This window comes from Heteronotia binoei, chromosome 7, assembly GCF_032191835.1.
Source record: "Heteronotia binoei isolate CCM8104 ecotype False Entrance Well chromosome 7, APGP_CSIRO_Hbin_v1, whole genome shotgun sequence".
Lineage (NCBI taxonomy): Eukaryota > Metazoa > Chordata > Lepidosauria > Squamata > Gekkonidae > Heteronotia > Heteronotia binoei.
In genome coordinates this window covers 45,014,045-45,036,089 of record NC_083229.1, presented here as the reverse complement: position 1 = coordinate 45,036,089, position 22,045 = coordinate 45,014,045, and the positions used below count along the sequence as shown (strand labels likewise).

Sequence of the window (22,045 nt, the reverse complement as noted above, 5' to 3'; positions counted from 1 at the left end):
CAAACTAGATGCAACACCAACAGATCCATGTGTACATCTCTATCAAGTGGCTTAGTGGGAGGGCTGTGTTAAAATTTAGTATAGGAAAGCAAGGAGAGCATTATTTCTCACCCCAAACACCTTTTAAAACCATTTCTGTCCAGTGGGCTGCATTGACTAGTAGTGACCTGTGATGGCAATTTTTTTTAAGCATTTAAAATAAATAAAGAAAGAAAATGGTTTCATGTAGAAAAACTCAGGTTGGCAGGGAGACAAGGAGGGAGGTAAAAGCATAAATGGTAGATGGACCCATTTAAAGCACCATTAGTCTTAGGAAGTTAAAAGATATGTATGTGGAATATGTATATTGTATGGGCATGCTAGGGTTGAAAGTATTTGATTGATCCGTACAGTCTTATATAAGCTAACCTGCATTTTACTGATCAGATTCCTTAGTGAACAGGAAGAGACACACAGCTAATTGACATATTTATTACTTATTAATAAAATATGATGAAATTGAGTTTCTGTTGTCAAGCTCTTCTTAAGGAAAAGACAAACTGGGGTAGGAAACATGTTTGTAACCTTGATCAGGCCATACTTCAAAGTTAATGCCTGAAGACTAAAATGCAATCTGATGGCATCACCTTTTAAAAGAAAGAGAAAAGGAAATATATCCACAGAGAGATATGGAGAGATTAACCTTTGTTAGTGGATTATAACTATCTTCTAGGTACAGAATTATGGTTAATTAAGAGGAAACATATTACTGACAAACTAAATGCTATACTGCATATTCAGTACATTTGTGCACATTTGTGGCATGAAGTGATAAGGCTAAATCAATTTTTATTGATTTAAATATATTGATGAATTGCTTTAGGACTAGTATAACCTTTGTGTTATTAGACTGTATATATTTTCCATACAGTTTTAAAGTGATTTGCTTTGTAATATATATATATATATATATATATATATATATATATATATATATATATATATATATATATATATATATATATATATATATATATATATATATATATATATATTACTTGAAAGGCACACTAACAGTACACTTTAATCTTGCACACAGAATACCTGATGGAAGTCTGCTGGAGTCCAGGATGAGTGACAGGAAAACAATAATCTGACTCAGGAGGTTTCTTTCGTCCTGTGCCTGCTTTCCCTTCTGGGTCCAGACACAGAAGCTGCTAAAGGCTGCTGTGCTGCTCTCCCAGCTGGGTCTTCTAGCTAGGCTGTTGGGTAGTAATGGAGGAGCAGGTGTGGTGCAGATAGATGGTACCTGGACAGAACTAGGAGGAAGAAGGGAAAGATGGATGGTGGGAGGGTGGAGGCTTTCCATTAGCCTCCAGAAGAAAGGCACACAGTAAAGAGGAGACTTCTCTCACCTTTTGGGGACCCCTAAAAATGTGGCAGCCAAGGCAATCAGCTAGATTTGCCAGGTGCTTGGGATGACCCTGGTGTTTGGGCTGGCCCTGGGAGAGAGAGATCCTGTGGAGCATTTCTTTATGCATAATAGACATCCTCAAGAAGAAGCACTAAAAACAAAACCTTGCAGGCAATTTGTGCCAAGTTAAAATTGGGTCCAAACTTTCATTTTGACATGCACAAGACATAGCACCAAATATTATAAAATTGGTTCACTACTATAATGGATTACTCTAGAACTTGCACTATTTCTTGTTCTAATACATCAATGCTAAGTATGTTTTCCTTTCTGGTCATGCTTCACTGAATCTAATCCACTACATCCTGGGAGTTTGTATCATTGTGCAGGTATGGCACTGTTTCTAGTAAAATAGTGGCATTGCAATACAAACTCTTGACACACGTGTTACAAAGAGTAAAATAAAATGATTACATCAAATCTAATGTGTACATCTACCATCAGATATTTTGCTGGTATGACGTTAAATATAATGTTCACCAATATTAATAATGGTGGCTGGAAAAACAGAGCACAACTATTCTTTTTGCTAAGCATTTAACTAGGAACGATCTTTTGTTATGCTTTTACAATCTGCTTGTGGCCTGGATATTTATAAAAAATTACGTAGGCTGCTAAATGTTTTATTCTTCTTTTAATGCTGCTTTATGCTTCATGTTTTAATGGCTTATATTGATTTTTGTGATTTTTGTAAAGGATTTTACCTTGTGTTATGGTGTTACCTTGTTTTATGTTTGATGCTTACCTGTTATAATCTTTTTTTACATACACTAAGACTGGTACATCTTGAAAGCACTGTTCCTCCTTGAAAATCTCAACATATACTGAAAGTAGTGTCTGCAGATTTTACATATTGTATTTCAGGTTCATTCTTGTCAGGAGGAGCTAGGGCTGTTGCTGGCACAGTAGCACCAGTTGTGCTCATGTACCAGGCTGAATGCTGATTCAGCAACCTTTGGCTTCAGAGTACTATCTCATATTTGAAACAGTTTATTTCCCAAAACATTTGAAACAGTTTATTTGAACGGAACGTATCAAAGTAAGAGCACCTTGGGTGGGCATTATTCTGTTTGTCTTCCCAATTAAGTTTTCAGTTAAAATTCTATCCTGCAAAGGCCTCTTTTTCTAGCAGGAGCTCCTCTGCATATTAGGCCATGCCCCCTGATGTAGCCAATCCTCCAAGAGCTTAGAGGGCTCTTAGTACAGAGCCTAATGTAAGCTCCAGGAGGATTGGCTACATCAGGGGTATGTGGCCTGATATGCAGAACAGCTCCTGTTAGAAAAAAGAGCCCTGCACCTTTTTTTCCCCAGGCTCTGGGATTATTGATGCAAAACTGAGATTTAACTGAGATTTAAGGTGCTAAGTATTCTGTAAACCAGGAGTAATTAAATTCAATTTGCTGTCAAGGAGATGGGATTTCTTTTGATAAAAGTGAGGTTGCTATTAGTTCCTGTGTTAATTAAGATCAATAAACTGTTGTCATGCTAAGTCCCCCCTTCACACACACACACACACACACAAGCTAGATGTGTTGCCATGTTCTATTCATCCTTTGGATCACAAGATAAAAATCTGTGTTATGGACACTCAAATGTTAGAGAATGAGGGCGTTTTCGCACAGAGCTTACCCCGGAGCGACGTCCCTCTTCACCGCGCAGCATTTCGCACCAACTGCGGATTTCGCACCAACTGCTCCGGAGAACCAGGAAGAGCCGCGAAGTGCCGAGCCTTTTGCGTCACAAATGTAAACCGCTAAAAACCAGTTTACGCTAGCAACGCAAAAGCCGCGGCTCTTCGCGGCTCTTCCTGGTTCTTCGGAGCAGTTGGTGCGAAATCCGCGCAGATGCTGCACGGTGAAGAGGGATGTCGCTCCAGGGTAAGCTCTGTGCGAAAACGCAATGAGTCTCTGGATGGTGGGTCCCTAAAGAACAAAACACAAAACTCTTTACTTTCATCCAAAGATAATCAATAATCCACAAGCAATATATTCTGGGCTCAAAAAGCCTTAATAACCACTTTGATAGACTAGTCCTATGTGGTGTTACTTCACTCAAAGCCCATTGAAATCAATGGTTTAGAATAACTCTGCAAAGGATTACACTGCTAGCCTTTTCCTGTTGAAGAACCACTTAATGCCTGGCCATAAAATACCCCTTCTATTTTGCAGACATTAAAGTTAACAGATATTAGACATCTCTGATAATTATTCAGCTAAAATCTAAACAAACTTGGCATGTTTCAACAGCAAACTTCATATGTTTAAATTCAGACCTGTCAAATGCATGGATAGCATCAGTTAGCAGCCAAGAAACAATTATTGTTGTCTTTTCCAAGCAACTTGTCGTTTTCTTCCCTTTCTCACCGACCCCACAGCAAATTGCCCACGTCTTTTTGGGAGACTACGCTGGGTCAGGAGAGAAGGGACTGGGGAAGGGAAAAGGGAGAAGAGAAGAAGGGAAGGCTAGACAGTATCCAGGCTGCTCACAGATGGGAAGGGATGAGATGAGGGCAGTAGTGATGGGGGAGGCTAAAATTTCCAGCAGGATGAAGCTCTACTGCCAGTAACACCTTAGCTGAAAATATTCTCCTCTTCTGCCCTCATCAACACCTTCTCATCTCCCTTGCCATACTATAAGATAACTGGGGCAGAGCAGCCCATGTCTCATTCATCCAGGGTTGCCAACTCTAGGTTGGGCAATTGATGGATATTTGACAGTGGAGCCTTGGGAGGGCGGTTTTGGTGAAGGAAAGGACCTCAACAGGATCTAATTCCATAGAATCCATCCTCAAAAGGAGCCATTTCCTCCAGGAGAACTGATCTCTATAGTCTAGAGTTGTAATGCTGAGAGATGTCTCCACCTATCAAGCCATCTGCACAACCCCATCTCTCTTTGCTCAGGCAGGAGGTCTGTGCTGGTCACAAAGAAGTGCTCAGGAAAAGGAAGAGAAAAATCATGCATTTGGCAAAGGAAATAGTGGAAGCAGCAATGGTGAAACTAATTGATGGTGCATACATATTCAACAGCAGCAATGTGGTTAAGCAGAAAGACATGACACTTACATGTCCTTGAAAGAATAGTTTTAAAAGGTTACAGCTGGTTAAGAAACTCCCTCCCCCCAAAGCAGCACCAGTTATTAATACAAAATCTGAGCCTGATCAGATTGTGCGGGCAAGCCTAAACAGGTCTACTCGGAAGTAAGTCAGCTTTTATTCATTGGGACTTACTCTCAGGAAAGTATTTTTTTAGGATTGCACTGTGAGTCATCCAATGAACTCCAAGGTCAATAATTAATTAATTAATTAACTCCCAGTAACTATGAAACTGGAGGCAGATAATTAATTAGTTAAAACATTTATACCCCATTTTTGCTTTAGTTTCAAGGTGGCTTAATTTGATTCATTATCTTAACTAGTCGTGCAGACATTAATATTCTACAGTATCTTTTCTACAACACCTTTAAAGCTCTTCAAGTCTATGTCTGTTTGTCAGAGAATGAAGAGAAATGTCTCCATTCTGTGTAACGCTATGAACATGTATAGTTCTAACTTTTTTGATCATGGTTTCTGACTATACTAAATATATTGAAATATACTGGAACATAAAATATTTATTTATGATTTAAATCAATCAACTCAACTCATGTTTGCTGCAAATCACTATGAACCTTCCCTTATCTGTTCAAATCTGTACACATTATGAGACATGGGCCTCAGTTACCTAAGAAGTAATCCAACAGTTGAGGACTAGTTAGGATTGCAGTCTTATCCTATCTTGCTTTGATCAAATATGCAAGGTAAAATAACAACATACCGGTATGTGAAAGACTGGGGAGGAACAGAATGAGTCTCTTGCTGCTTATGTATTGATTTGGAAGACCAGGAGTTAATAAACTGGGAGGACTAATGCCAGCAGGAAGGTAATGTTCAATAGCCGTGAAACTGGATGCAGCTACTCTACCATGCTTAGAATGTGGTGACGTGTGTAGTAATGTCCTCCCTATGTACTGCAGTAGTTATCCAAATGAATAATTACAGTGGTGGTGGCCGGGTTAACCATTCTGACAGAAGATATAAACTCTGGTTGCATACCAATTAAGGTTGTCAATTAATTCTGTCTCAGTGGATTTGGAAGGCAGACCAGCAAAATGGAATATTATGGTAATCCCTCAACATCAAGGCAGCCTCTAAACAAACTGAGTTTAGGGTGCCTGAGGCTGAGTCACCACCAGCATAAACAGCAGTCTTCAGAGGAGCTCTTGCTTTAGGTATCTTCTTGTAAAGAGGTTAGCTGATCCAAAATAGAGTTTGGTTTTTTGGAGAGAGTGCAGTAATGGAATAGCTATCCCAGGCCCCATAAGAATACTCACCACTTAGTTTCAGAGGTTTTATTAAGACTTTGAACCTCAATCTGCTTTCACAGTAGTTGTGTAATTTCCAGCTTATTTTATATTTGCATTGCTTTAAAATCTTTTTATATGTATAGCTGTACATCACATTGAGTGTCTTCTGTAAGAAAGATGACTCATAAATCCTACAAATAAATACATATTCCTCTATTGCTTCCGTCTGTGGGAGAGCCATAACTGAGCAGCTGCTGTATAGACAGTGATACCTGAAGAAGAAGAAGAAGAAGAAGAAGAAGAAGAAGAAGAAGAAGAAGAAGAAGAAGAAGAAGAAGAAGAAGAAGAAGAAGAAGAAGAAGAAGAAGAAGAAGAAGATGATGATATTGGATTTATATCCCGCCCTCCACTCCGAAGAGTCTCAGAGCGGCTCACAATCTCCTTTACCTTCCTCCCCCACAACAGACACCCTGTGAGGTGGATGAGGCTGGAGAGGGCTCTCACAGCAGCTGCCCTTTCAAGGACAACCTCTGCCAGGGCTATGGCTGACCCAAGGCCATGCTAGCAGGTGCAAGTGGAGGAGTGGGGAATCAAACCCAGTTCTCCCAGATAAGAGTCCGCACACTTAACCAATACACCAAACTGGCACCTAGATGGTGCTTTGCCTATAGAAGCTTGTCCAAAAGATGTTTTCCCAGACCTAGATGGCCTAGGCTAGGCCCAATCTCATCAGAGCTTGGAAGCTAAGCAGGGTCAGCCCTGGTTAGTATTTGGATGAGAGGCCTCCAGTGTCATGATGTGGAGGCAGCCAGCATCAAATAACCTCTGAGTTATTTGTCTTGAAAGTCTCTTGTCTTGAAAATCCCACAGGGTCGCTGTAAATCAGCTGTGACTGGACACCACTTTCCACCACTAAGAGACAATAACATACCCTCAACTTTCCACTGTGGCTTTGCTGCAGCTCTTTCAGCTAAAACCACTTAATTGGGGCCCCTGTTCTGAAACACACACACATTACTGGACTGCAGGAAGAGTGCTTACAGCAGGGATGGGGAACCTTTTTTTGCCAAGGGCCATATGGATATTTATAACATCATTTGCAGGCCATTAAAAATTATCAACTTAAAACACAGTGCTCTGCTGAGGGAGAACGATTCAGACCAGTAAAATTAATGCAAATAATTGCTTTTCTATTTGAAGTCATGTGGGGAGAGCCTAATCCGGCACACAGACACACACACAAACAAACACACACCTCGCCACCCTTGGCAAATGCCTAGGTCCAGGGCTTTTTTGTAGAAAAAGCCCAGCAGGAACTCAGTAGAATATTAGACCACATCCCCTAATATTAACATATTAGGTCACACATACACTAGCATATTAGGCCACACCATCTGGGATAATCAAGTGCAAACTGAACTGTGAAAGTAACTTCTCCAGGCCCTCAGCAATTCTGGCCAGCCAACCAGGCCTCAGGGAGGCTGCCACACAGTACATCTAGGCCCTGTGATCCCTGCCTGGGCCTGGGGAGTCTTCTGTAAAGCACAGCTGGGCCCCACAATCCTCACTGGCCAGCCAGGCCCCAGGGAGGCTGCCACATGGTTTGGTTTGGTCCAGCAATCCCCGAGGGCCACACCAAGTGATCTTGAGGGCTGTATACGGCCCTTGGGATGGAGGTTCCCCACCCCTGGCTTACAGTCTGTCAGCCTACATCTTACATAAGGTTGCCAGTTCCAGGTTGGAAAATTCCTGGAGATTTGGGGATGGAACCCAGGGATGTTAGATGAATAGAATTCCATAGGGTTCACCCTTCAAATCAGCCATTTCCTCCAGGAGAACTGATGTTTATAGTCTATAATAATCTGAAGATAGTTACAGTTCTGGGAGCTCACCAGCCACACCCAGAGGTTGGCAATCCTAAACAGACTGCAAACCAATTCTAGCTTCCAGCAGCTGTTCCATTGGTTAGGCAAGTGTCTACCATGCCCCCTTATTAATCACCAATTGAACATAGCCACACATTGCCAGCAACAGTTATCAAATATGCAAAAAAGAAAGGGAAATGGTAAAATTCCATACTAATGCCATTATTACAATGATCAGTAAATAATATTGTATTTATTCCCAAGTATCCTGTCAAAAGCATTGTTTCATCAACTGCATTGGTAAAGGTGATTTTCAGAAATACACATACTCTCTCCAGTAACAAAATAATAATCTATTTCCATAAAGTGGTGTAATGTTAATTTATGCTTTCAAGTAAGAACACTGTATAGAGACTGGTGTAAGCCGCTTTGGGTTCCCACGGGGAAGAAGGGCAAGAAACAAATGAAGAAAATAAATAAAAATAGTTGATTTGGAAAAGAAGTTGGGGCAGAAGCTTCCTGATCATTCTACTATTTACTGCATTTTACATATAAATTAAGTGATGCTTTATTTTATACATATAGTAGTTATTATTACTTTTAGGTGCCACACAAAAATACATAGCCATCCTATAGTGCTGTTGGAATAGTATATTATTCAAGTGTTTAAATAGCAGTTTTTCTTACCATCATGATTAGGGTTTCCCAAAGTCCATGGTTCATCTGAGTCAAAATGTGTGTCTCCCCCAATTCCTGGCCCGGGGAAATAAGCATGGGCCAAAAATCCTCCCTCCCCATCAAAGGGAGAGCTGTCTCCATGGAAACCTGATGCAAAAATGATTGTAATATCCACATCCCTCTTGCCATTCTCTAGTTCAATGTAAGGAACTTCCTCAAATGTCAGAGGGGTTACATTCTGCCACACATCAAAGGCACGGCGAATGGCTTTACGGGTTTCAGCATCTCCTACTTTTGGAGTGACGTTCTTTATGCTGTAAACAAAAACAAAAAGATAACAAGCTGATCAGCAGAATTATTCTTTTTTCTGAAACTAGCCTTTTGAGGTAGCAAGAACTAATATTCTTAAAGTGAATAAATAAATAGGTAAAAAACTGTCACAGCTAAGCAACCTCCTGTGCTAGATCTAATTTTGAATTATTTATTTGATCAACAACAGCCCAAATTCTTTTCTCTCTCTCCAATCAGGGTAAAGAGGCCATATAAAACCATGCTAAACAGCAGGAAAACAAAAATAAATCAGCTACTGGCTGTTTTCATCTTGAGCTGAAATTACAGTTAATTCCGTTAAATGACTACTGCTCATTGTGATCAAACAGTTGTGAATGTTTTCTCTTTAAATGAAACTTTAATATCTTACTGGTTACAATTAACAACAGAGTAACATCAAACAATGAAGCCACTCAAGAAGTACTAAACAAAGCATGGAAATCAGCCTAAACAGGTAACTTCTAATGACCATGGAGCTATCCATTTCCTCATAAGGTTAGTTTTTGGATGTTAACTTGACGAGAACACAAAATTGTCTGATAAAATACAACGTTCTGGAATAAAAAAAAAGCCATACTGATGATATAAAAAGTTTGAACCACTTATATTCTTACAGAAACCAGTGCCTTAAAACACAGTAATCTTTCCTGAATATAAACAAAAGTAGGCATCTGTTAATTTATATAATTTAACATAAACAATAAAACATCCAGAAGGAATGGGAGGGGCAAGGCCTGCTATATAAAACAATAGAGTTTTTGAAATGCTAGAGCATCCAGAAGTAACGTAAGCATACTGGGAAGGGTGTGCATTCAGATCTACCTGAGCCAAAAATATACTTCGGCATCCAAAAGTACCCAGGTTCTCTTGGGAAAACAAAAAAATTCCACACAATACCAGATATATTTGGGGATAACTGAGTAGATGCGAACACATCAGAGAACCAGGAGCAGGTTGCTCTTGCCTCTCAGCTGCCTGTTGGGCTTCTATTGAAGTCCCTTTAAAGTTTATAGGGACTGCAGAAGATAGCCTGTGGTCAGCTGTGTCAGTGGGGAGCAGACTGTTCCACTGGCTTGGCTTAAACTGGCCAGGACTGGCTGTGCTGCAGGGAACTGAGAGCTCCCCCACCAGCACAATTTTGTGCTCTGTGTGTGTGTGTGTATGTATGTATGTATGTATGTGTGTGTATGTACACACACAGAGACTACTATTTTTTCCAGGTCCAATACACTCAAACAAACAAACAAAAAAGCCTCCACAAACCCCTAATGCTGGCACACGTTTATTCCGCCCCCCCCCTCCTTTCTATCAATGAGAGGCATCCTAAATTTTTTTTTTAAAAAATGCACTGGTTGATCTTAAATCCACATTTGTCTCCATGACTAGACCCTGGCTGTGGAATAAGCTTTTGAATTCAGCTATAGACAGAAGACTCCTGTTCATAATTTGGGTTCTACATGATCAAACTTTCTTAAGAGTGAGATGCAGTAGATACAGACCTCTAGCCGGCTCAAGGTTGACTCAGCCTTCCATCCTTCTGAGGTTGGTAAAATGAGTACCCAGCTTGCTGGGGGTAAAGGGCAATGGCAAAGCACCCTGTAAAAAGTCTGCCGTGAAAATGTCGTGATGCAACGTCACCCCAGAGTCAGAAATTACTGCTGCTTGCACAGGGAACTACCTTTTTACCAATCCTATCAAACCATCTAGAGGTGTCAGGCAAGGAGGTCTTTTAGTACCTGTGCTGTTTTATCTTTTAAATAAATACCTTAGCTAATTGACTTAACATCTCTGAACTTCATCTTCCCAATCTTGCAATCTTGGTTTCAGTGATATTATGCACTGATTATACAGTAATATTTTCCAGAATTCTTGTTGGTCGGAGGAGAGCTCTTAGAAAACTCACCATATTTTGTAATAATGAACTTCTTACAATCATGTATCAGAAAACCAAAATCATAGCTTTCGAGAGCAGCCTAAGACCTGGTCATCGGATTTAACAATTCAGTAGTTTCAAATATTTTGGTGTAGTTCTACAGGTTTCAGGCTCTAGGGTTTATTTATTACTTATTATTTATTTATTTATTTGATTTATACCCTGCCCTCTCCGCCAAAGCAGGCTCAGGGCGGCTTATAGGGTTAATCATAGAAGTATGTCACTAGTCAATGAGAAAGATTGGCAAACTCCATAATGAAATTTCTTTGACTTCATGGGGGATACTATGTTCCTGCAGCTCTTAAATTATATATGGCCAAAATGCTGACACAACTGCTACACAGAACATTCTTGGGACTGCCTATTTCATTCCATCCCCCAAGAAAGAGTACGATCAAAGTTTTTAACAGCTGTTTTACAAACCCCTAGATGTGTATCTAATGCCTGGATAAGACTTAAGACAGGTATTATAAGGGCTGAAGCCAGAGCACGTATCCTATCCATCTATATGTGGTTAAAAGGTCATCTCAATCCCCAAGGCCTGTTCCCTTGATACCTCAAGGTAATTTCCAATCTAGCTGGTTTAAGGCTGTTCGAAGTCATATCAACAAAACTGGTTTCACTCCCCAGATACTTTTTTCTTGCAAAACTGAACAAGCAAAAAGGTTAATTAAACAAAGAACTGAACATACAGAATGTCACTCTGACATCTCCAGCATATCAAACCCTACTGCAGTGTTAAATGTCAAAAATATTGTTGAGCTGGCAGCTTATTTGGTTTCTTAGCAGTAAACAGTTTTAGAAGGGTGCTCACATTGGCAAGGAGTTCCACACTCTCAGCACTATTTGAAGGCAGGTATAAGAAAACACCCTATCTAGAAAGGTTATGTACATGCACATTAAAGGAGGTCAAGTCCATAGAGCACATGTTCTTTATAGGGTGCCAAGTCCAATTCAAAAAATATATGGGTACTTTGGGGGTGGAGCCAGGAGACTTTGGGGTGGAGCCAATAGCAAGGTTGTGACAAGCATAATTGAACTCCAAAGAGAGTTCTGGTACAGTTGCCGAGTCTGACTCAGAAAATATTTGGGGCCTTTGGAAGTGGAGCCAGGAGACTTTCACATTCCCTAAAATAAATAAGTAAATAAAACAGCAGTACAGTTCCCCTGAATACAGTCTTCATTTCCTCATTCCAACCAGCTGCACATCCTCTGTACTCTCTCTCTCCGTGTCACACACACACACAGAGCAGTCAATATAAACAGTTTGCAATTCCACACTTGTGTGGTCTCACTAGGGCAATTTACTCACAAGTTGCTGAAGCTCCAAGTTCTAAAGAATAACACAAGGAAACTAACAGTGCAATCCTGAGGAGTTACTCCAGTCTAAGCCCATTGAAATTAATGGGTTTAGACTGGAGTAACTCTCCTTAGGACTGCACTGTAAAGGTTCTAGTTTACCCTGTGAAAACAGCCTCTGAGAAGATTATAAACCAATACAGTTTCTGGGCTCCTTCCCTTCCACCAGGCATGTTGTTCTGCAGGCTTGCCCCAGCCTGGTCTAACATTTAAAGGCACAGGCACCTTTCTAGGGGGAAAAAAAGCTGTTCCCAGTGTCTTCTAAGCTTTTGAGGTTGGAAGGCACATGGGGGCTGTTTAGGGTTGCTAAGTCCAATTCAAGAAATATCTGGGAACTTTGGGGGTGGAGCCAGGAACAAGGATGTGACAAGCATAACTGAACTCCAAGAGAGTTCTGGCCATCACATTTAAAGGGACAGCACACGTGCTTACATTTCAATATTGATCTTTATTTTAGTCACTGGTTTCCTTACCAGCCCACTCCTCAGAACTTCACTCACACCCCCAACCAAGCTAAGGGAGCAAAGGCTACTCAGCTCTTGTTGAGCCCCACCGGCCCCCATCATTAGGGAAGCGGACAGGGCTGAGGGCACCGGTCTGCCCTGAGATCTCTCCTACTCCCTGTGAAGAGCAGACTACTATTAAAACCCCCAGCCTCCCCTCAGAGCCCCGCAGCCAGGCCCAGCGCCAGTGCGACCACTTACCTCTCCGGTGGGGTGGCGTGGCGGAGAGCAGGAGCCCCACAGCCAGCCCCGGCGCCAGCGGCACCGCGGGCAGCCCCGAGGCCGCGGCGAGCAGCCGCCCGCGCTGTCTGAAGCCCCCCACAGGCCCCAGCAGCCACCAGACAAGGCCATGCGCCGCTGCAGCCCTGAGGGGAGGGGAGGCTGCCCCGGAGCGCGGTCGAGGGCCGGTTGGTGGTGGCGCGGACGGGCCACTGGCTGCCTCCTCCTTTACCTCAGCCTGAGCCTTGGCCATGTGCCACTGCAGCCCCGAGGGGAAGGGAGGGGAGGGGAGGCTGCCCCGGCGTGGCGGAGAGCCAGCGCAACCACTTACCTCTCCGGTGGGGCTGCATGGCAGAGAGCAGGAGCCCCGCCGCCAGGCCCAGTGCCAGCGGCACCGTGGGCAGCCCCAAGGCCGCGGCGAGCAGCCGCCCGTGCCGTCCGAAGCCTCCCGCCGGCCCCAGCAGCCACCAGACAAGGCCATGCGGCGCTGCAGCCCTGAGGGGAAGGGAGGGGAGGGGAGGCTGCCCCGGAGCGCCGTCGAGGGCCGGTTGGTGGCGGCGCAGACGGGCCACTGGCTGCCTCCTCCTTTACCTCAGCCTGAGCCTTGGTGCCGTTTTCCCCCTCCTCCCCCCGCTTCCGTTTTTTGGGGGAGCGGGGGAAGAGGCTGGAAAACCTGGAGTCCCCCGCCAGGGTGGGAGGTTTGGGAAGCCTAGGGCTGTTGGGGCGGGGCTTCCCACAGCCAGCCAGCTGACTGGGAGCGGGAAGGAGCCTGCAAAAATGGGGGAAATTCTGCTGGGACCTGGGGATTGGCAAGCCTAGTTCTTTAGTTGCCCATATTATGAGGAAGCTCTCATTTGGAGATTATTACCCATTTGCTGGATAAGATTCCTGGATACACAGATAAAGCTAGGCTTGATTGCCTTTTATCTGATAAGAATTCCAAGATCACTTATCAAGCAGCTAGATTCTTCATGCTGGTAATTAGGTCACAGAAACTGTATTTTAACTAGGCACCAATTTTAACTTTTTTATTTTGTATATGTTTTATTTTGTATACAATTTTTTTCAATTACAACTATATGTTTATGGCTGGTCTAATGACTAATAATATGTATTTATGTTTGTATGTCTGTCTATTTAAAATATATCGGTTATGTTGTGAGCTGTTGTGAATACAAAAGAAGTTGGGATATGAATTTAAATAAACAAACACGATGTCAATAAAATCAGAAGATCAAGATAAAAAAACTTTAAAACTTTTTATAAAATAAGAAAAAACAAATCAGCAGACTATCTACATTGATGGGCAGGTACATAAACAACATTTTACAGTGTGAGGACATAATTCAATCAGAGTGTACAATCTGAGTATATTCCTGAGCCCAGTATCAATCAGATAGCTGTAGTGCCAACGAACAGGGAAATATCATGGCTACCTGGGCTGGAGAGATTCAACATGGGAAAATTCCAAAATAATCTTACAATGCATATCTTTGAAAACTGAAAAGATCTTTTTTAAGAATCTAGAAATGTTCACTAGTATGTCTCCCTTCCCCTTTAATGGAAATGCTTAGCTCATTTGTATCATCGTGATTCTCAAAGTGGTTGGATTCCTAGAAACTGGGGGTGGCCACAATAAGGAAAAGTTCATTTGTAAGTCACTCTTGCCAAACAGACAGCATACATAAACAAACGTCATCCTGCTCCTTTTTCAGACCCACCCCTTTACCAACAGATAACTTGCCAAGGGATTTCCTTCTCTTCCCTCTTCCTCCTGTATCATAGCAGCAACCCAGAATACCTCCACTTTCTCCCATTGTTCTAAAGGAAAACTTGTAATTTTATCAACACCTCATGAATTTGCATTGCATCCTCTCACATTTATTATTAAATGCCTGATTAGTCTTAAAAGGTTTTTCTCGTCCTGAGCCCCCATGCACAGGAAAGTCTCTGTTTCCACAATGAGTCTGGAATAAGGAAACATAACAGTACAAAAAGGAATATGTCTTTTGGATACAGATGAGCAGATTACTCTGGCTTTGTCCTGATTCAGATTTGTTTGATCTTTTCTAGCACACAAAAAGTAGTTTTGAGAATATCACTCATATTTTTTTCTTTTGTTGCTGTTTCTTATTTATTTCTTTATCAGACTTATATCCTGCCACCTCCTTTGGAGCTACACCTGACTTGCATAGCCCGGGCTAGCCTAATCTCGTCAGATCTCAGAAACTAAGCAGAGTCAGTTCTGGTTAGTATTTGGATGGGAGACCACCCAGAAATACCAGGATCATGATGTGGCAGCAGGCAATGGCAAATCACCTCTGAATGTCTCTTGCCTTGAAAACCCCACTACGGTTGTCATGTCAGCTGTGACTTGATGGCACCTTCTACCACCTCTAGGTCACGGGGCACAAGGCAGCTCACAACATTCAATAAAACAATCTATAAATAGAGATAAAACATACTTACAAAACATTAAATTACAATCTATAAAATAGCATCCTAGCTCAGCATCAGAATAAAACACAATTATTTGGCACTCAACAAGCAGCACCTCAGATGGCAGCACTGTTATAAGTGGTAGAAAACTGGCCTCAAAACATTTTCAACAGAAAGCCTGGTGAAACAACTCTGTCTTACAGGCCCTATGGTATTTAGAAAGATCCCATGGGGCCTGGATGTCATCTGGCAAAGAGTTTCATCAGGCAAGGACCACTATCAAAAAAGCTCTAGCCTTTGTTGAGGACAGCTGGCCACCCACAGGCCAGGCATCACCAACATACCACTTGATAAAGAACAAAGTGCTCTTGGGAGGACATATACAGAGACGTGGTCTTATAGGTATGAAAGTATCAGACCATTTGGGGCTTTAAAGGTGAAAGCTAGAACATTCTGAGCTGCAGAAGGGTGCAACTTATTCAGATAACCCAACAAAAATGAGAGCGGATCCCCCAGGCTAGCTATTGGTATACTGAACCCCCCCCCCCTTTCAGCACATAAAGAACTATAGATTTGAAGGGGCTGTTATCTTCCTTGTTCCTATAGCAAGACATATGTTTCTTCTGGGTTCCCTGAAACTTAGGCTTACACAAGTATATATCTATGGGACTTTTAAAAGAATCCATCCTTTTCAGTCTCTAGGAAAACTGAGGGGAACTATCCCCCCCCAAAGTGTGGCTCTCTCTCACGCTGTTTGTCAGGTCTTGGGCAGACCACTGTTTGTTATAAAGAGCTACCTGAGGGAGAAGGGCAGAAGACGGACCAAGAAACCCATCCTAATGCAATTTTGAAAGCACACATCTTAATTTCTGTGCTGATCACTGAACTCGTTATGAACTCATTATGAAACTGATTTAGCATCAAAAACAATCTTACAGAAATGACTAGTGAAAGAAAATAGGAGCAGCCAAAGATTACAGAAAAGTAAGAGCAACTCTAAAATTAGCAGGTGCACAATTAAAATATCATTGATGATCATTTCAAGCACTAGATCATTAGATTATGAAGCTCATCAGATAGTTTTAGCTGGGCTTTGAAAGTGATAACCAACAATGAATTGTATCCAACAATGAATTGGAAGTTGGCTACATTCTGGACAAACTGTATTTTTTAGAAATTTCAAAAAATTAGACATTTTAAAAACACATTGCAAAAGCCTAACCTGGAAACCATCAGGTATGCACAGCTGTGGCCAGTTGTCATAGTTGGTATAAAAGCTGACAAAAGGCACTCGACCACAGCTACTACCTAACAGAAGTGATAGATCAAGCAGAATCTACAAACAGTTTTATTCAAGATTCCCTGAACCATGAAGCCACCACAGACAATATTATCTTGCAAAAGAATGACACACTGAAAATAGTTATTATTTAGTTCAGTAGTCCCCAACCTTTTTTGCACCAGGAAACAGTTTTGTGGAAGACAATTTTTCCACAGACCGGGGGGGGGGGGGCGGGGGGGAGGGTGGCAATGGTTTTGGGATGATACAATTGTGCACTTTATTTTGGTGTGGTGGTTAAGTGTGCAGATTCTTATCTGGGGGAACCGGGTTTGATTTCCCACGCCTCCACTTGCAGCTGCAGGAATGGCCTTGGGTCAGCCATAGCTCTCACAGAGTTGTCCTTGAAAGGGCTCCTGTGAGAGCCCTCTCCAACCCCACCCACCTCACAGGGTGTCTACTCTGGGGGAGGAAGATAAAAGAGATTGTGAGCCACTCTGAGATTTGGAGTGGAGGGCAGGATATAAATCCAATGTCGTCTTATTATTATTATTACTGCATTGTAAAATATAATGAAATAATTATACAACTCATGGCCCGGTTGCTAACAGGCCATGGACCGGTACTGGGCCATGGCCCGGGGGTTGGGGACCTCTGATTTAGTTAATAAGTAAATAGTTATTAGGCCATAGGTTGCCAAAAGAGATTTTTTTTTCCCTTCAGATATGCCACTTTAATAGGTGCAGGACTGGCCCTTGTCTCATTGAGGCACTGATCACCTCTACTGCCCCATGTGCCTTTGTAAATCTTCAAAAAACAAAAACAAAACCAACACTATGGCTTATGGCTTTTAAAGTAAGCCCTACAGTTCACCAGGTTGTGTGACAACCTTGCGGATCCTGCACTGCTGTGTGTGTGTGTGTGTGTGTGTGTGTGTGTGAGAGAGAGAGAGAGAGAGAGAGAGAGAGGGAGAGAGAGAGAACACAAACATTTCCATTTATTTACCTGATTATTTGCCCATAATCAGTGCTTATTGATAGTCATACATCAAGAGACAGGCTACAGACTTTAAAAATAACCAACTCAAATGCTTCAAAAGGAATAGTCCAAAAAGGTTTCAAAAAGAATTATTTCAGACTGCATCTGGTTATATAACAGTTATATAAATTTCCTCAGAATATAATGTTTTGGTGGAGCGGAAAATGTTCATGAATAAAAAACTTGGATGATTCATCTGTGTGATGTTCTAAAAGTGTGTTTGATTATAGGGCTTGGCATCTTTCTAAAAATGTGCAAGGAGTTTTTACGTTTACATCTTATAAAAACTCTTCCTTCTCTTTTCAAGCTGTTCATGGTGGCTTCCGTAGCTGATCTGCCTTGGGGCATCTCAACCTACTGATGACCTCATGGCAAGATCAGGGATTAATTAAACCTCTTTATTGGAATATTCAGCTATATCATAACAAATTGGGGAATGATTCCCATGAGATGGATATGTAACAGTTGGCTATGTCCCATGCAATTTTCAGAAATGAAATCAAACTAAGAAGTGTTGAGTATGGCAGTGAGTGATGAAATAATACAGACTTCTTCAGTAATCCAACAAATAATAATTCAGATGTCTGGATTAACTGAAATTGTTGGATGCCCTCCAAACCTCGCTTCTGCTTAAGGCAACAATGTCTGCCACTGGCTCTAACTAGAAGTAGCAATGTCAAAGGTACACTTTTCCTGTGTAATCACAAGCAGCCCTGGAAGCTAAAATATCCATGCCATCTCCTTCCCCCCCTCCTGAGTCTTACTGCCACATATGATTTAATTTTATATTAGATTCATTCTTTTCCAGCTTGCTTTTTGATTCAACCCAGGCCCTCCAAGGAGGCTCACAACAAAGTAGAAGTCACAGTCAGCACAGCTGTGAACATTTTCACCCCATCTTCTTCCTCAGCAGCAGATATGCCATATGAACAAGAATACTGAAATGATTTCAGATTGACTCCAGACTTGTATCCGAAATTTCTTTTCTGTTCACAGTAGGCACTTCTACTTACCCATTTCCTACTGCTCAGCCCACAATACATCTTCCATGGTTTTTCCATGGGGTGTCCATTAATCCATGAGCATGCAAACTAGGGAGTTGTAGTAATAACTGCAGCAGAGAGGAAAGTGTGGGAAAGTTACCATTTATGAGGTGCAGCTCTGCTCATGCTACATAGGAGCCAAGCCATGGAGAAATGACGTTTTGTCACAGATCTTACCTGGGAAAAAAACTCCAGGTGGAACTGAGTCCAAATGAATGATGACTAGCTCAGTTGAGGACACATAATTTTTGTCCCCTGGCCACCAAGAATTCTGGAAATGGTATATAGGTTCTTTAACATTTACTAAAAGGTTTAAATAAGATTGCAAAAGGCAATTTGTCTTCAAAGGATTATAGGAGGTTAAAGTGTAGAAAGCCTTGAATATTCATTCACTATGCAGAGATAAAGAAGATTAAAAGTATGCATGCATGCATGCATGTTGACTAAATAAGAGAAATATTTACAAACTTAATCAGATTCAGCAGATAAAATCTCAATTCCACTAGACTGACTATAAATGTGGTTGTGGCCTAATGTACTGTTTTCAAGAACAAATGTTAACAGAGAATTTACAATTTTGAGAGCTGGGAGGTACCTGCACTATGTAAATATCATCAGGCTGATAGGACAGCATAGCAGTAATAACAAAGATTTGTCTTCCAAGAACAAAGTTCCACAAACACTTAGATGTAGTGACCCTTTTTCTAGTATCTGACTCTCTGTTTTAGGATTAAGAATCCTGTCCTTGAGCAGAGGACAATTTTGAATTGCAAACGGGGGGAAGTGACATTTTGATACATGAACTCTAATAGCAATAACACAAGAGCACAATTTTAAGCGTATATACAATTCCATATGATAGATGAGCCTGCCTTGTTGATGACAGATGTAGAGAAGGATGAATTGGAGTCGTACATAGTTTTGTGCCTTTTTCAATAAACAGGTAAATTGTTAAGTAGTCACTTTCTGTCAGTTCTCCCTTTCTGTCTGAAATGCAGTTGTTTCTGGACATCCACAGTCATCTATCTAATCTGTCCAAAATAGCTGTTTGTGACAAGAAGCACTATTCTCAGTCTGGTAACTGCTTTCAGAAGTTGAACATTTTGCAGCCATGGCTATGGTATTCCTTCATGGCATATACATCTCATTGTTATACGATTTGTAGAGACAGCAGATAAGATGCTAGAAGGCTGTTCACTTCTTGAATGACTAGTATCTATCAATAAATTCTGAACCCATCATGTGGATTAAAAAATCAAAACACTAAGGCCACATAAGGATGGGGAAATGATTCTGTGAATCTGGGGAAACTAATAACTGGAAAGCAGCCACTGAAGGAGGAAATCCAAAAAAAGATAGGTCAGAGGGAGGGAACAAAGCAGAAAAGGAAGCGAGGCCATGGGAGACAAGAGAAGGGGGGAACAGTTGAGAAAATAGGGGGAAAGATGAGGTGAAAATAAATTTCTCCTACTTTGAGGGCTGGTTGGTCCCCCACCTCTGTGTGTGTGTATATATATAAAACAGCAAATTTCGTAATAACTTTCACCTCATATATAGATGCAGTTTCCCATAGCTTTGACTGTTATATCGATTTTATAGGTATCATAACCTCAGTTGCTTAGTACATACAAACAAGTCACCATTTCAAGCTGAAGCTAGGTGATATATTGCTCAGCCTCAGTTGGTGTATGCAAAATCTGGCCAAACATTTCCATGTTCTTCTCCCAACTGCAATGGGTTACTACAATGGATTATTATTAGGGATGGGCATGAACCAGCTCACGAACCAAAGTTCCTGATGGATTTTGGTCAGTTTGTGGCTCATGAATTGAAGTTCATGTCTACTGGCAGAAACGCTCCACAAACTTCCAAGCAGTTTGTGGAGGTTCATGCTGGGTCATGAATGGATACATTTCCAGAAGGCCTCTGCTCAAACAAACTGTTTACCAAACTTCAGAGCAGTGCAATTGGTTGTGCTGGTTTTGCAGACCCCTCCCCCCCCCGCTTGGATTTCTGGTGACTCTGCTTTGAAATCAGTCTTTTTAAAGTTTGCAATGCCACACTGGCACTGGGGTTGGCTGGACATTCCACACATTGTAATTGTTTGTGCTGGGCTTGCAACACCCCCCTTGGATTTCTGGTGACTACTTTTGAGATCAGTTCTTTTAAGCTTGCAGTGGCACAGTGACACTGGGTTTCACTAGGCTGGGTTAGTAAACCCCTTCCTGCTTGGATTGTGATTCTGTATCTCACATCAGTTCTGCTGACTTGGCTTTGCCACAATAGCACTGGATTCTGCTGGAAACTCTTTGCACTGGTATTGCTGGGCTTGCAAAAATGCCCCCCTTCAGTTTCTGCTGCAGAGATTCTCTGACTTGATCTTAGCTCTGTTGGGTTTGCACTGCCACAGTGACACTGCTTCTGCTGAGCACACTGCACTGGTTCTGCTAGGCTAGCAAATATGCCCCCCTCACCTTCTGTTTCTACTGCAGAGATACCCTGGCTTGACCTTAGTTCTGCTGGGTTTGTAATGTCACAGTTGCATTGGTTCTTCTGGGCTAGCAAAAATGCTCTCCCCCATCACCTTCAGTTTCTATTGCTGAGATTCTCAGGGACTTTGACTCTGTTCTGCTGGGCTTGTATTGCCCTTGTTTTTTTGCCCCCCCCCCCGCCAATTGGAAACAACAGAGGATGAGGGCACCTTTTTTTGGGAGGGGGGATAATTTGGACCCTATAAATCCAATCTTCACCAAGCATTGACAGCAAATAGAGGAGAGTCAGCTATAGATCCTCTGTGAGTCTGGTGCCTCCAGCATGCCGGAGGGGGGCATCCTACTGCATCACAAACAGAAATGGGTTCTTCTCCTCCTCCTTCTTCAGAGTACCTTCCCCATACATGGTCACCTAATACTTCATCCTTTGAGATCCACGCCCAACACTGCTTGTTCAGGTTTCATTTTTTTTGTAGTTGCAAAGAACTGCCTTTTATTGTAGTTAACATATATTATATATTCATTTAATCTATGTTTTAGTATTTTATGAGTTTCATTGAATTGAGATTTTTATGTTTTCTATCCATCTTGCCTAGAAAGGCTATGGCTGAAAAACAAGGTATACAACTTTCAGACAGGTAGAATATTTATCATTTTAGTTTGGCTATTGCATTTGTTCAGGGCAATCAGCATTCCGCATGTTCCTGGAGCAACTTTTCATTTTTGTTACTTACAAATATATAAGCAGAAAATAACTTATGCAAGCATTCAGTTTTACAGGGCAGGATATTCACCACCCACATCATATGCCCAGAGAGGACCTTTTCCACAAGGTGCTTCCCTTTAAGCCAGCTCACAGATTTCTTAGTCCCTCTGTATTAATACTCCAAACTGTTCTTTTTTCCACCTGATTTCCTGCCCTTTTCCCTTAGCTGGATGTGTCATATTCTCTAGGCTATAAGGATTTGTTTAAAACAAAAACAAACAAATGAGAGATTTCCAGCTACCAAGTGGCTCTCTCTTACTGATATGTTTCCATTGATAAAGCATCAGTTCACATTCTATCAATTCA

General features: G+C 41.7%; 1 protein-coding gene across 2 annotated transcripts in view; it reads right to left on the bottom strand.

Annotated features, from left to right (window-relative positions):
* The window catches only part of MMP16 (matrix metallopeptidase 16), a 287,970-nt gene that overhangs the window by 119,260 nt on the left and 146,665 nt on the right, over positions 1-22,045 (bottom strand). For both annotated transcript variants that reach the window (XM_060243541.1, XM_060243542.1), the window contains one exon: positions 8,348-8,652. In XM_060243541.1, the coding sequence (XP_060099524.1) occupies positions 8,348-8,652 (305 nt within the window). The remainder of the gene's footprint in view (positions 1-8,347; positions 8,653-22,045) is intronic.